The sequence below is a fragment of the Triturus cristatus genome, chromosome 4_2, assembly GCF_964204655.1.
Source record: "Triturus cristatus chromosome 4_2, aTriCri1.1, whole genome shotgun sequence".
In the NCBI taxonomy this organism is placed as follows: Eukaryota; Metazoa; Chordata; class Amphibia; order Caudata; family Salamandridae; genus Triturus; species Triturus cristatus.
In genome coordinates, this window is record NC_140586.1 from 212141021 (window position 1) to 212155962 (window position 14942).

Below are 14942 nucleotides of genomic sequence, written 5' to 3' on the forward strand. Positions count from 1 at the left end.
AAGGAGGACGTTCTGATGAATGCTTCTTTTAGTGTTTACCTCAGTTTACGGTCCACTTCTTGTTTTTTCTCCAGATGAAGGATGAGCCAGACGAGTCCTCTGCACTTGGCATGCTGGACCGGTCACGGATGCTGCTTTGCGCCCTGACATTCCTCTGCCTTTCCTTCAACCCACTGACCTCGCTCCTGCAGGGTGGAGAGATGCAGCAGTCTGAGCGGGCAGTGCTTCACAGCTCAGGAAGGACTATGCTGGGGTTTGAGGTCTCAGGTACATTGGGGATTCTTGGTTTACAGGCTGTGGGATGTGATGCCTGCTATGGGGCAGATGCTCTTTGCAGCAAGGGGTTTCACTGGTGTTTGGGTTTCTGTATTCTTTGAAATAAAATGTAATGTAGTGTGGACTACATTTAAGTCTACATTCTTTTCCAGGTATTGCTGGTGGCTGGCTGGACTGGATGATCCCAACCCTAGTCCTGTGGTTGGTGAACGGGGTCATTGTCCTGAGCGTTTTCATCAAGCTTCTTATCCACGGCGAACCAGTCACCCGGCTCCACTCCCAGTCTTCTGTCAAGTTCTGGCGGCATCGTAAGCAGGCAGACCTCGACCTAGCCAGGGTAAGGCAGTCCCAGTATACGTCCGTCTAGCTTTTGATCAATCAAATTTGTGATAACAATGACTGAAGCTGCTTTCCAGAGGGGAACAAGGCTTTTCAGGAAATATGTATTGAGATGAGATTCGTTGCTGACTTTAGGGATTTGCAGTTGAAATTTTCAGAAGTAACTGTTCTCTGTCTTTATCTTCTCTTTGACACAGGAGGATTTTGCTGCAGCCACCATGAACCTACAGACCTGTCTGTCAGTCCTTGGACGTACCTTGCCCACTTCCAGCTTTGACCTGGGCTGCAGTCTTTGCTGGAATGTGATCCGCTACAGCCTACAGAAGCTGGGCATTGTACGATGGCTGCTGCGACGCACCCCAGGGCATCGCGAGAAAGCCGAACTCCAGGATGAGGCGAAGACGAGTGCCCGGGACGCTGCACTGGTTTATCATAAGCTTCATCAGCTCTATCTCTCAGGTGACCTATCTTCCTCAAATTCCCTTAGTTCTGTTACACAAAATATTGCATGCCTACTATACACTCCCTCCACTTCCTCTCACAGGGATTATATAGCTGCTCTGAACTCCCTCTGTAGCTAATTGCAGTGGTTTGTAGGTCTGCCTTCAACTTTAATGTTCAATCCTAGGTAATTAGAAGGTTTCCATGTACTCCTCCACTTCGTTTTGGACAGTGCCATCTAGTGTTGGGCTCAGACTCTACAACTTGCTTTTTAGGTCTCGCCTGAGCCAGCGCTTTAGTGCTGCTCTCGCGAGAGCTTTTGTAAAAGGGGGATCTGGAAGTGCGAACCAGTGCTTTCAGGCCGCCAAGTACAGTGCATGTGCGCCGGGCGCGCGCACCATTTGGCAGCCTGCGTGATCATTTCGCGGCCGCTTTGATGTTCTCAGTGAGCCGCGCGGCCACTGAGAACATCAAAGCGGCCGCGAAATGATTACTTTCACTTTGCGTGCGTTCTTTCGTTGTTCTGCCGTGGCTGCCTGGTGAGCACTTGTCATTAGCGCGTTCACGTAGCTCGCATGTTGATGACTTGTTTCCCTTTGTTGTGAGGGTTTGCTGTTGTCGCATCTTTGGTGTTTCGTTAGTTTCAGCAGAGTTATAGTGTGATTGGGTGTAGAATTGTCTGCACTTCTGCTCCGTAGCACATTTTCCACTTTCAGACTTTTTATTCACTGGTAATATGTTTTCAAATTGTGCAGCTATTTTTACTGCCCCCTCCCCATTTTACATCATTGCCAAGTCTCGTTTACCCTGCCGTGCGTGTTTTTCAAGTATACACATTTTTCTCACTGAGGAAAACGGAAATGCTTAAGCACCTCATATAGAACAGATCAGAGCTGTAGCAAGTAGGGTTGCTTTTATTCACATGCTGTTTGATCATAGACCTCGTCAATTTCATTTAAAACTTCTCGGTAACGGTGTCTATCTCCCGCAACAGAGAGACGCTGTGCTGAATCCCAAGAGGCAGCGACTCGACGCAGTCCAGGTATTCACGTACAAAGCAAATATGGTGCGATCTTCCTCTACGCCAACTGGGCTGCTGCCACCGCCACCCCCGGGGGAGCCTTGCTGCGGTCCCAGCATCCTAACACAGGGCAGTCTCAAACTAAAACCATGGCGGTGGACCGGGAATGGTCGTCCTGCTAGGGGGACTCTGCAGCTTTCCTTTGTTTCTAAAGTTGCAAGTACTTTACTCACAGAAATATAACCACAATTTTGCGTTCCACTGCCAAAAGCCGGGTTGTGGTTCTTATCTCCCCTCTGCCCTCCCTCCATATTTTGAGCATACTGCAGCAGAGCTAAAAAAAAAAGCTGAAAGGGAACCACCGCCAGCACTCGTGGCCGATGCTGGGGTCTACTTACCTCCTCACAAAATATTAAAAGTGCCTGTATGCAGCTCTTTCGTAGTGAGTGGCTTACACATGCCTTAAACAAATAACCAAAGCCGACATCTGGAATGAGCAGTTCCGTCTGTATTTCCTTAAACATATTTAAAACATTTGACCTCTTAATTTGCTGCTTTACTTCCAGTCTCCAACAGTGTTTTTCACAGCTAAGGATTTGAAAATATCTGATTCAACACAAAGAAATGAATCATTCTTTGCGATGTTCCACGGTGTTTCCTGTGAATCTTTGGCAGCAACAAACCCGTTCACAAATATGTATTTTAACAAGCATTTGCAATGCAATAGGTCTCGCATTTATACGAGTTTGAGCTATTGGCATTGTAAATAACAATGCTTTTTATTTAAGTTTTTTTTTTTTTAAACATAAATAAAAGGCACTGTCATTTACAATGCCAATAGCTCAAACTCGTATAAATGCGAGCCCTATTGCATTGCAAATGCTTGTTTTGCGTAGAACTCTTTAGTGCTGACTTGACGTTAAGTCTCCTCCTCTTAGAGAAAATGGGCATGTTCAACGGCTCCATGTTTTTCTGCCATTATGTTCTGATGGATTGGGCCCGAGCTCTGTTCATCTTCGATGCCTTCACAGCTGGTGGAAGTGCAATGGACTCGTAGTGTTTTGGTAGTAAATGAAGAGTAGGGTAGCCAGTACTAAGGTGATAACAGGATAAGGTTTATTCTTAAAATTGTAGTCTCAGGTTACAGGTAAAGTTGGTAGTAAGGAAATCCCACCGAGAGCATCATCCTTGCAGCTCAGTCCACGCAATCCAACTGACAGTCACTCAATCAGGCACACATCAGAATTCTAATTACATCACAGTCACACTTGGCAGAGCAGCAGGGGGACCTATAACAAAGGAGAGAATGCATAGCAAAGACATGAAGATACCACAGTTTTCTGTCCAAGGAATCCAACTCTACCTTGTCTTCGGCCGCCTGATTCACGTTTTTGGCGACCATGCTGTTTGGGCCGCCATCAACCCGGGCGCCCTCTTCCAAGTTCTGCCGAGAATGTTTGGCTCCGGGTGACAGAAGGTAAAAAAGTGCTCTAGATGCAGAGCAAAATCCGCATACTCTGAGCAGCACGATGTTTGCAACCTCTGTTAGTCACCGGAGCACCACCTCCAGGACTATGCTCCCTGCGGCCTTTACAAGAATAAGGAAAACTTATACCTCAGACATGACCAAAATCTAGCTTATACCATGGAGATGGTGGCGGTGGCTGAATACTCTGCAAATGAGGAGCTGCAGCAAGTGATCAGTGAGGAGGAGGAAGAGGAGGTTCCCGTAGAGGGGGGGGGGTGCCCTATTGTGCAGTCCGTACTGACTCTTCCGATGACTCTAGCCAACATACGGAGAAAGACCTCGACAAGTCGATGATGGTGGTTGTAGAACTTCTGGAAGGCCAGACAGCATCGGAATAGGGGACCCAAACAAAGACAACTACAAGAGCCGTGAGTACCCAAGGTCCTCAGAACTCCATACATACAAAAGACTACTTCCTCAGCCCTCTCACCTTCGCCTTGGTACGCCACAGTCTTTGGGCTCTGATCAACACAAAGAGTGTGACTTGGAGCCGAGATAGGATGAGACTGCGCTTGATCCCGATCGGGCTCCAAGCCACATCGACAGACACAAAGAGGACACACAGCTGCAGCAGCATTCGGTGTGGACAAAGCCATTGATGCTTGCGCAGCCTATGGTGCCGACAAAACCTTCTATGCCTCGCGCCTCATCGGGGTCGACAAAGCCGTCGGAACTGACCAAACGTACGTCGTCTACGCAGCATAGCCAGTCGAAGCCGAGCCATACATCGACTCCAAGGAAACCATTGGAGCAGAGCCATAAGTTCACTCCGAAGAAACCATTGGCATCGACATCCCTCTCTTTCTAGCAGAGCACAGGATTAAAAAGGCTGATAAGGACATGGTGCTCAAGAAATGTAAAACACTGAGGATATGAAGGTCAATGTTTCTGAGAACCATCAGGAGCTAATGGTTAAACTTTCTCTGGTGGAGGAACATTTGCCTGAGAGGGCCTACAAACCGACAAGGCTGAACATTGAACTACCACAGCCTGTTCCAAAGAATTGTATGGAGAGTAAGGACACAATAGTCCTATACCGCATGACACTACACCACCTCCACTACCCATGTCGCTATCATTCACACATTCAGAAGATGCTGACACAGGTAGCCCTAGTCATTTGAATCATGACAAAGACTCACAGGGAGCCCCTCCCAAAGTTCAGAACTTTGGGGCGCATAAGACGTAGTACTGCCAGACCAAGACTTTGAGGTGCCAGTCCCAGCTAAAGCATCACCCCCTGACGATACTTTCTCCTACCATAGTGTCATTCAGCGTGCTACTGAATGCCATAAAGTGCAGATATATACTACAGAGGAGGAAGCCAACTTCTTAATCGAGACACTCTCCAAGACAGAACGCTCAGCTCAATACTTACCAATGAGAGGGTCTGTGCTGAAAGTCTCCACAGAGAAATCCAAAGACCCTGTAAAATCTAGGGTACTAACTGGAAACAACCGTTACAATGCATGCAGGTCGTTAAGGGGAAAGGCTTGCTGCAGGGGGTAGAAGGTGTTGGATTTAACTCCAACACCTTCCCTACTGTTGCACACACTGGAGTTGGAATAGTAAATTAATCTATTCTATTCTAACTTCCAGCCCACCCCTGACAGCAAGTCGGGGTAAAGGTATGCGTTGTAACGTCATACAACCGTACTAACAGCACGCATTCCCCTACTGACCCACTTTATATCAGGGAACGCCAGACAGCTGACTCGCTGGTTGTAACAACTGCAAGGAAGACGGCTGCCTCCCAGAGTACTGGGGACATAGCTCCTCCTGATATGCGAAGCAAGTGCAGAGATGCGTCATGAATGTGGGTTTGCAGTGGGCCATGCCAATCATTGGCGCATAGCCAATTCAGTGTGTTTGTATCTTGTTATAACGGGCCACTTGGAATGACATTGAAGAGTTGTTACAGCATCTCCTAGAGCAGTATAAAAGGAGAGATGAGTTAGTCACTAAGGGTAGGCAAATTTCAAATGCAACTATACACTGGGCCCTAGACAGTGCAGACACCGCAGCCAGCGGAATAAACTCCTCAATCCTTCTGCGCAGGCATGCCTGGTTAAACATCTCTGGGGTCAAACCTGAAGTGCAACAACACTTGCTTATTGTCACATTTGCTGAGGAACATCTCTTCGGCCTGGAGGTAGACTCCCAGTTAGTGAAAATAAAATAGGAAACAGCGAGTGCAAAATCCATGGGGCCAGTGCAATCCACTGCTCCACGTCCGCAGTCCTTTTGTAGATACCAGGGCAAATGGGCCTCCAAGACCACCACCACCTCTGACAGACATATCAAAAGCCGTAGCAAACATTTCACCAGCAAAGGGTAAAAGTTACTACAGAGGAGGCTTCAATGGTGGTATCCTGAGGGGCAGAGGTAGGGGATTTCCTGGTAAGAGACCCTCTATCTCGAAACAAGGACTCCACACTGTCCACCCGGACACACACCACTTGTGTGGGGAGGGGGAGGGGGAATGGGTGGGGGGGGGAGGGGAGGCTGCAGTAATTTCACCACCTGAGGCCAGAGATCATATCAGACCAGTGGGTTCTATCCATCATCCATCATGGATAATGCCTGGAACTGTCCTTCACCCCCAAACATTACTCCACGCAGACAGACCCTCAACACGCAGCATCTTTACCTTCTCAAAGTGGAGATAAAAGCTCTCTTGCTAAAAGGTGCTATAGAGCCTGTTCCACTCGGACTTCACGGGAAGGAAGTATACTCCGTATACTTTTTAGTACCCAATCGTGACATTCTGTCAGAATACTTTTACATGGTGACACTACAGAATGTAATACCAGTGCTGCAAAAAGAGGACTTCATGACGGTTTCAAACTCCGGAACCAACAGGCTCTTTTTCAGCCACATCGTCGCCTGCCAGTCAGAACAGTCATACGCCTTTTGGGTATGATGGCTTCCTGTATAGCAATAGTTCCGCATGCCAGGCTCCACATGCACCCCTTCCAGGAGTGTCTAGCATTACATTAGTCACAAGTAGGGGGCAGTTTAGAGGATTTAGTGTTGGTTCCGCCCAGTGTCTATCAACCATTCCAATTGTGAGGCACAGAGTATCTCCTCAAGGACAGATATTTTTTGGACTCAATGCCATAAGTGACTATCACCACAGATGCATCACTCGCAGGATGGGGCACGCATATGGAGGACATGACAGTACAGGGTTCTCGGACCTGTCATCAGCAAACGCTACACATCAATGTGTGGAGCTCATAGCGATTCAAATGGCTCTAAAAGCCTTCCTCCCCAGTGTAACTGGGAAGACAGTTCTTCTCAGAACTTACAACATGATGGCAATGTATTACATTTCAAGAACAAGGAGGAACACACTCAATACGGTTGTCTCAGCTGGCACAGGACATTTGGCACTGGGCTATCCGTCATCAAATCCATCTCTTGGCGGAGTATCTCCCGGGAGCGAACAATTCAGTGGCAGGACTGCTGAGCAGGACGCAGCAACAAATCCACATGTGAGAACTCCACCCAATGTCCTCCACCGCTCCTTTCAGCGGTGGGGGGACACTGGACGTGCATCTGTTAGACATCATAGAAAACGCAAAAGGGCACAACTTTGCCTCCAGTAAACCATGCACATTCCATGGGCAATGCTCTTTTGATGAATTGGTCTGGGATAGTTACATACGCTTTTCCAACACTCACTCATTCCATATCTTGTCAGGAAACTCAGACAAACATCTCTCAAGATGATTCTAGTAGCTCCCAACTGGTGCAACCACCCTGGTTCACAACGCTTCTAGAGTTGTCCCTTGCAGCTCATGAGCGGCTCCCCAATGTATCAGACCATCTCACTAACAGCAAGGGCAGGGCCAGGCATCCAAACCTCAAACAACTCAATCTGTGTCCTGAAGTCTTGTGCTTGGATACTTGCAGTTGCCTCCAGAGTGTATGGATATTCAAAGGGAGGCAAGATGTCCAACCACAACAGTAGCTAAGAAGAAACGCTTTGTACTCTACTGTATAGCCCAGCACATAAAGACCCTTGTGCGCCTACTGTATAACAGATAGTATGCTACTTGTTACAGTTACAAAAGTCACATTTAGCATATACTTCCATACGACAGCACCTTGTGGCGATTACGGCTTATCTACAGAACCGAAAGCATCAGTCACATTTTCGAATACCCATCAAGGGCTTCATGAAAGGGGTGAAAATAATAATTCTACCATGTACATCACCAGTACCCTCGTGGAATTTAAATATTGTTCTTACAAGGTTGATGTTCACACCTTTTGCACCACTGCACTCTTGTCCACAACTGTTCCTCTCTTAGAAGATTGCTTTCCTCATAGTTATTACCTCCCTAAGAAGAGTTAACAAAGTAAATGCTCTTACCATAGAAGAACCTTATTTTCAGGTTTTACAAGATAAAGCATGTCTGCGGACAAATTTCTTTCGAAGATTGTCTCTCCTTTCCATTTAAACCACGCACCTTACCTGTTTACATCCCTAAGCCAGAGACTTTTTACACTTGATGTTAAAATGGCACTAATGTACTACAAGAGAACTAGACCTTTTAGGAAGACTGTTAGAAAACCACACTCCCACTCTGAAAGGGTGGTGGTGGTCTTCCGGACACACTGTGGTAGCTTGGCTCGAGTGGTCAGGAATCAGGCTCCGTGCTAAGCATACGACATACCCATACAATAACCATGCGTGCATCCGTTCCAAAAACGACTCTACACCGTAAAAATTATGAAAATATCTTTCTTTATCTTCTTTTTCTCTTAGTTGCTGATTGGATAAAATAAATAACAATCACAATATACAAACTTTTTAGAAAGTGCAGGTCAAATAAGTACTGGCTTAATGATTCAATAAATAGGGGTGATCATAAATACTGAAGGCATAAATAAAAGTGCAATACATACAGGCAATTAAATATTCTGAGGCAATAAATACTGTAAACCAATAAATATTGTGCATCAATAAATACTGTGGACCAATAAATACAGTGGAACAATAAATAGGTTAAATACAATAAATACAGTGCCCCTAATAAATACTTAAAAGCTGACAGTGACACTCATGGAATCAGATCACTTTTGAATTCCTAAGGGCTGATTTGGCCCAGGCACAGCTTGTGGGGATGTGGAAGGCTTGAGGGTGTCTACTCCCTGGCTTGGACAAGGCTGAGGCCTAAGCGGAGGTAGATCAAGGGGGGTATACCAGAGACCTGGCTCTCTCCCTCCACACAACCTCTCTAGATTAGTCCCAGTTCACCCCTGGCACAGTCAGGTTGGTTCTAGCACCTCCCTAGCCCCTTAGAGCAGTCTCTCAGGTCTCCACAGGGCCTTAGGCGCCCTCTACTCCACTTACTGCCCTTTTTCTGATGCTCCGACGCCGCTGGAGTCGTGTCGATGCCGTGAGGCGGTTCCGGTTCGATGTCGGCGGCCTCGGCACAATGTCAGTTCTTGACGACGCCGGTAGGCGGCTCCGGTTCGGTGTCGGCGGCCTCGGCTCGATCTCGACCTCCGATTCGATGGCGTCAGGCAGTCTTTACTCGATGTCGACTTCGGGCGGCTCCGGTCCGATGGCGACCTCGGATTCGATGACGTCGGCCGGCCTTGCCTCGATGTCGACTTCCGGCGGCTCCGGAGTGCGATCCTCACTCCCGACCTCCGGTGCTCCTCTCCTTAGGTTTCCGGCGACTCCGGAGTGCGACCTCCCCTCCCGACCTCCGGCACGATTCTCACAGGTTCCGGCGACTCCGGAGTGCGATCCTCACTCCCGACCTCCGGTACCCCTCACCTCGGTCTCCGACGACTCCGGAGGGCGGACTTCACTCCTCCGATGACGCCGCTCACTCGACCTCGGGTGACTTCCTCCTCGACCTCTGGTATTCCTCACGACCTCTGACGGCGCCCTCTCTCGACCTCTGGCGGCTCCGGGTACGACGTCTGTTTTTCCAGTCAGCGCCGCTTCTCCACCTCGGGCTCCAGGTCTTAGGCTACTCGACGTCGGACTTCAGGGAAACCAGTTTCCAGGTCAGGATCTTGCTGTTCTCTTGTTTCTAAGGCCTGTTCCTGCTGTCCAGGTCCTTAGGATGGTTTTTCTGGCTTCTCCCCACACAGGGCTCCAGGCTGGGCTCAGTCAGTAGGGACTAGTATCAAGGGTGGGTTTATGGACCCCACTCCAGGCACAAGTTTCCACCCCTGCTGCTTCACTCCTTCCTCCTTCAGTTCTGTGCTCCTCTCTCTTCACCAGTCAGGTGCCAACTGCCAGCTCCAACTGCCAACTCTCTCTCTTAGCTCCCCAACATTCTAAACCGCCTCCAACTGTCACAGGGTTCTGGAATGTTCTGGAAGGTGCTGGTAGGTTCCAGTGGATGCTGGTGATGTCACAGGTGGCCACCATTTTGTGCTCCAGGCCCTCAGACAGAAGTTTCAGGGGTAGGTAAAATGGCTCCCTGAATCTGCAGCAACACTAAAAAGTCTGGTGGCTCCCAAAAAGGAAAAATTCAAACAGGGTTTGAGGCAAAAGTGGGACAAAATAAATAATGATGAGGAGGGACCACCCAAAGGGCTGACCGGTCTAACAAAGACACAACCGCTTTTTGTGGCTTTCTCAAATCCAAGAATGGGTAGAGTGATTTCAAAAGAAAGTATTGCACAGTGTATTGTGGAACGTATTCAAATGTGCTGCAATAAAGCCAAACAACCTTTAACAACCATTTCACGTGCATATTTTACTAGAAAGAAAGATGCGTCAGCGGCTTTCTTGGGCAACAGTCCTTTAGCTGATATTAGTCGAGCAGCTATTTGGTTGAATCTACACACGTTCACGAAATAGTATTGTGTTGATTTTCACGCAAGGCAACAATCTCTTGTGGGACAAACAATCCTACGGACACTATTTCAAACATCTTCACCATCTGATGCCTAGAGCCGCCTCAACAGGAGTACTGCTTTACAGTCTGTGCATCGCATGTGTATCTGCAGCCAATTCATGCTATGAATGGAGTATGTTACTTACCCCGTAAGCATCTATTTGTAGCGTGTAGTGCTGCAGATTCACATACGCCCTCCCGCCTCTCTGGCAGGCATACATGTATTGTAAAAATGGAGCCGTTGAACATGCGCATTTACTCAAAAAGGACGACACTTGACGTCACGTCAACAATAAAAGACTTCTTCCAGAAAAACACAAGTTGTAGAGGTCGAGCCCAACACTAGATGGCAGGAGTGTGCAAAGCATATGAATCTGCAGCACTACATGTTACAAATAGATGCTTACAAGGTAAATAACATGCTCCTTCACCTGAAGCCTTGGTTTCTAATGGATACTTATTCCTGCAGATTCCTCACTACTTGGATATCCAAAGGCTAAAGGGCAGGCAAAATCACAAAAACCTAACTACAGTATCTACCATCAGTGATACGTTGGATTGCGTGGCCTAAGCCGTGGCTCAGGCCTGCTGCCATATATGAAACCACTGACTCTTTAGAAGGTACCCTCTGTGTGCTGGAGAATTTTCCTCTTTTTCTTTGCCTTAGTCATAAGGATACGGAGCCTAACTCTTACTCCCCACTTTTTGCCATTGGTACTGATGTTTTTCGACTTTGTGCCCTGGGTCTCTGCCAACCAATGGCCACTGGTGTTTCCCTAAAAACAAGGTAAAATGGTCTAATTATCACACAATTGGCATGCACTTTGGCATCCCTGTAAGTCCACATTAAGTGGTACCCCTGGTACCCTAAGACATAGGTACCAAAGAGGGTCTCTAAGGGCTGCAGCATTTATTATGCCACGCTAAGGGATCCCTATACAAATTGTCTGCAGCCTGCCATTACAGACTTTGTCATGGTGCAGACCATGGGTATCACGACATGGCACACTTGTTGTGTGGCATGCCAAAGTCACTACACGTAATCTATGCACGTCACCCCTTCAGCAGCCCTTTTAGCCCTAAGGCAGGGTGCACTATATTACATGTAAGGGCATATCTGCATGAGCAGATATGCCCCTGTGCCGTCCAGACCAAGTACTAGATGGTACAAGGGAATAGGGAAGCCATCTTAAGTAGATGTACTGAGCACTGGTCATTACGAGCTCTAAAGCTACATTATGGCTCTACTGAAACCTATGGTATTTGTTATCAAACACCTTGCCCTAATAAATCTGTACTGATTTCAGTACAAGATTTTTTTTATAACATGTACCTTACATGTACCCCCTGAAAAATGTACCACCAGCTAGTGTGCTGGCTGACTGCTATCGACCAGCCTGCCACCACGGATGAGTTTCTGACACCCTACAGGTGAGAGCCCATGAACAGTGCCTGCTCCTAACGAAGGTGTTTACACCTCCTCCAGCAGGATTGGTAGTGATTTAGCAGACCAAGGCCAGCGGCTTTAAAAAACCCTCCCGCCTTTAATATGCAACCCCAGCTTCCCCCAGACCTGGTAGATGCCACCCCCTTCCCGAGGCCAACTTGCATCAGGACAGGTGGGGGATTAGCTGTGCACGTAGGCGTGTTGCACCATCAGGCTAGTCACACCCCTAAGGTGGGCTGCCTGATGTGCTCCACAAAAGAAGGATTCCGCCATCTTGTCTTTGGTGGAGCTAGGAACTCTGAGACGGGGGAAGTGGTCATATAGGTGGTGTAGTGACCCTAAGGGTAAGTATCCCATTGGCTACTATACTTAATACCCCTGAATTTGGTGTTTAGGTGGCCGCCTGAGACCTGGAACTCTGTTTCACCTGACTAAAGAAGAAGGACAAAGAAGAGCTGAAGAACACAAGAACTATGGACTAGCTCTGGACTGGGTGCCAAACCCTTCCTGTCTGCTTCCATCTCACCAACTGCAAAGACCCTACTCGTCCTGCAGCTGTGCTTCCTCCAAAAGAACTGCCAACCAGCCAGCATCTCCCTTGAAGTGGAGTGGTCACTTGCCTGCAGGCACCGACTGTAACATAAGGTCCACCGATCTGCTGACCACTGGGTGCACCGACTCAGCAGCTGCTCAGGAGGAAGTCACTGTGCTCCAGGAGGTCATATCTGTCTCTCCACCAAGTCTGGAGCTTCCAGGACCCCCAGGAGCTTCCAGGAGCCACCCTGCACCAATACCTGGAGTATCGGACCCCTTGCAGGAGCCAAGGCTTGTTTAGTGTCCAGCCCGATCACAAACACCGCCAAGACTGACCCACCATTGACATGGAACGTCAGCACCAGAGAGGCAATCTTCGAGAGTGGCCCTGCTGGCCTGTTTTGTACCCATCTCCAGGTCGACCTAAAAAGTGAGTGCCTCCAAAGCAAGTGACCCGCCGGACAAAACACGTCTGTTCCTGAGCCCCACGGTGCACCCTTGCTCCAGAAACCCTCAGTAACCGACCCCCCCACCCCCCTTTGGGTTCCGACGGAATTTTTCCCAAGTCCCCACTCGTGTCACTTTTATGCTTACAGGTTTCTCCATAGACTTCAGCTGTAGCATTCAAGGCTACCCTTTTGAACAGCTCCTCTACACCTGGACACACTAGGGCAGGTAAATCAAAACTGCTGGTGGTTCTAAGGACCTTGGCCCCTACTTACCTTAAGTCCAGAAGAATAGTCCTATAAGTCGTTTTACAAGTGACCCATATGGATTGTATGTTTCTCCCATAGAACAACATTACCGTGTTTGAGGCTCATGCCTCAAATCTGCCAGCTGTATTTTTTGTGTTTATGAAAATCACTTGCTTATTCGCGTTGATCTTGGTGTCTAAATTAAGATAAAAATCTGTTATTTTTCTAAATTTGTGTCAGATTTCCTTATTGAGTGTGCGTCTCATTTATTGCCTGTGTGTACTACAAATGCCTAGCACTCCCCTCTGATCAGCCTAAGGCTGCTCGACCACACTACCACAAATAGAGCACCTTGGGATTGTTAAAACAAACCCCTGTACACTAACAGGGGATTCCTGTACTCTGCACAGTGCACTTCATTTTGGTACACTACATAGAGAGCCAGCTTACTACGGCACTTCATCAGATTCAGACAGAGAAAGGATAAAAACTATTGTTTTCATATATGGCTATGATGCCCAGCACATAACATCATTATGCCGCAACAATGAAAGTGCACAGGGATAAAAATTACATGAAAATTCCCTCATCATGTAAGAGTCATTTAGTCTAGCCAATGTGCCCGATATTTTGTTATATTTCTGTACCCAGTACTCTGTTTTCTCTGCCAACACACAAGTATCCATACTCCTATGCCCTTCCCCCATTGAGAGTGGACTGCTGTTCCTCCAGTGCCTGTCCACATCACGCTTGGCTAACACAAGGCCAATGCCCACCAAAGTCTTTGTATAGTTAGCATCATCCTATTGATCCATTACTCCCAAAAGCACGATCTTAGCGTTGAGCAGTGTTATTTTTAATCAGGAATATCTTTCCCTTAGAAGTCATGTTTAATCCCTGCAAGACCTTTTGTAAGCAGGTTTCCATCTCTGACTTTCAAGACTTTCTCATGTACTGCCAGGATCTCGAACATTAACTCCTCAGCCCTTGTCAGAATTGCCCTGATACACCCAAAGGCAATTAGAAAATGGGAGGCCACAATGCTTGACTAAAGCTCACCACGATGCAACCTCCTACGGTCCTTATTTTTGAAAAGACCTACTCTACTACGAAGAGATTCTCCCTTCTCGGGAGAAGTCTGGGAATCGTAGGCGCCATTCCCTGACAGTGGAATCTGCTTCTTTCTCTGTTTTCTGGTCTTCAAAAGCTGTGTCCACAATTTTTGGCCCTGTCTGCCAATGCCTCATAGACTGGGGCCTTCAGACAAGCTAATTTTGATCTTTACGCGGTTGCCATTTGTTTTTCAAGCTTGCCTCCTGCTCCCAAACTTTAGCTGGGACCCCTAACTTCCCTGCCTCTGCAACATCTGCTTTAGCACTGTTTAACCTATTTTGGAGCTGTGCAGTTGCTTCGGCTCCACTTCCCAGGCCCTTGACTGCACTACTTTTTCGTCTACAGACTCCACTAGAGGGTACCACAATGACACACCCCGCTCCAGCAATGTTGAAATTTGAGCTGCTCCTTTAAATGGTGGCACAAAACTAGTCCAAAAAGCAAATACTCTTGATTTTTAAACAAGGGACAGGCTTCTTTGGAGGATGAGCCTCCAGCTGAACGTTTCTGAAGGGCACACACATTTTGGAGGGGCATTTCTGCTTGTCTTGATAACCCATGGCAGGGTTTGCTTTCTTGAATGAAGATTTAAAGGAATACAGACTATTGTCATCTGTTGCTGCACTGTTCTTGAACAAGAAAGATGCTAGTGGCCTTAACATGTTTCAGGAAA

The 14942-nt window shown here is 47.6% G+C and overlaps 1 protein-coding gene across 1 annotated transcript in view; it reads left to right on the forward strand.

Moving 5' to 3' along the window:
- Positions 1-14942, forward strand: part of SREBF2 (sterol regulatory element binding transcription factor 2) — a 236024-nt gene that overhangs the window by 78110 nt on the left and 142972 nt on the right. The window contains exons 8-10 of the mRNA XM_085601233.1: positions 75-267; positions 429-613; positions 813-1074. Of these exons, the coding sequence (XP_085457359.1) occupies positions 75-267; positions 429-613; positions 813-1074 (640 nt within the window). The remainder of the gene's footprint in view (positions 1-74; positions 268-428; positions 614-812; positions 1075-14942) is intronic.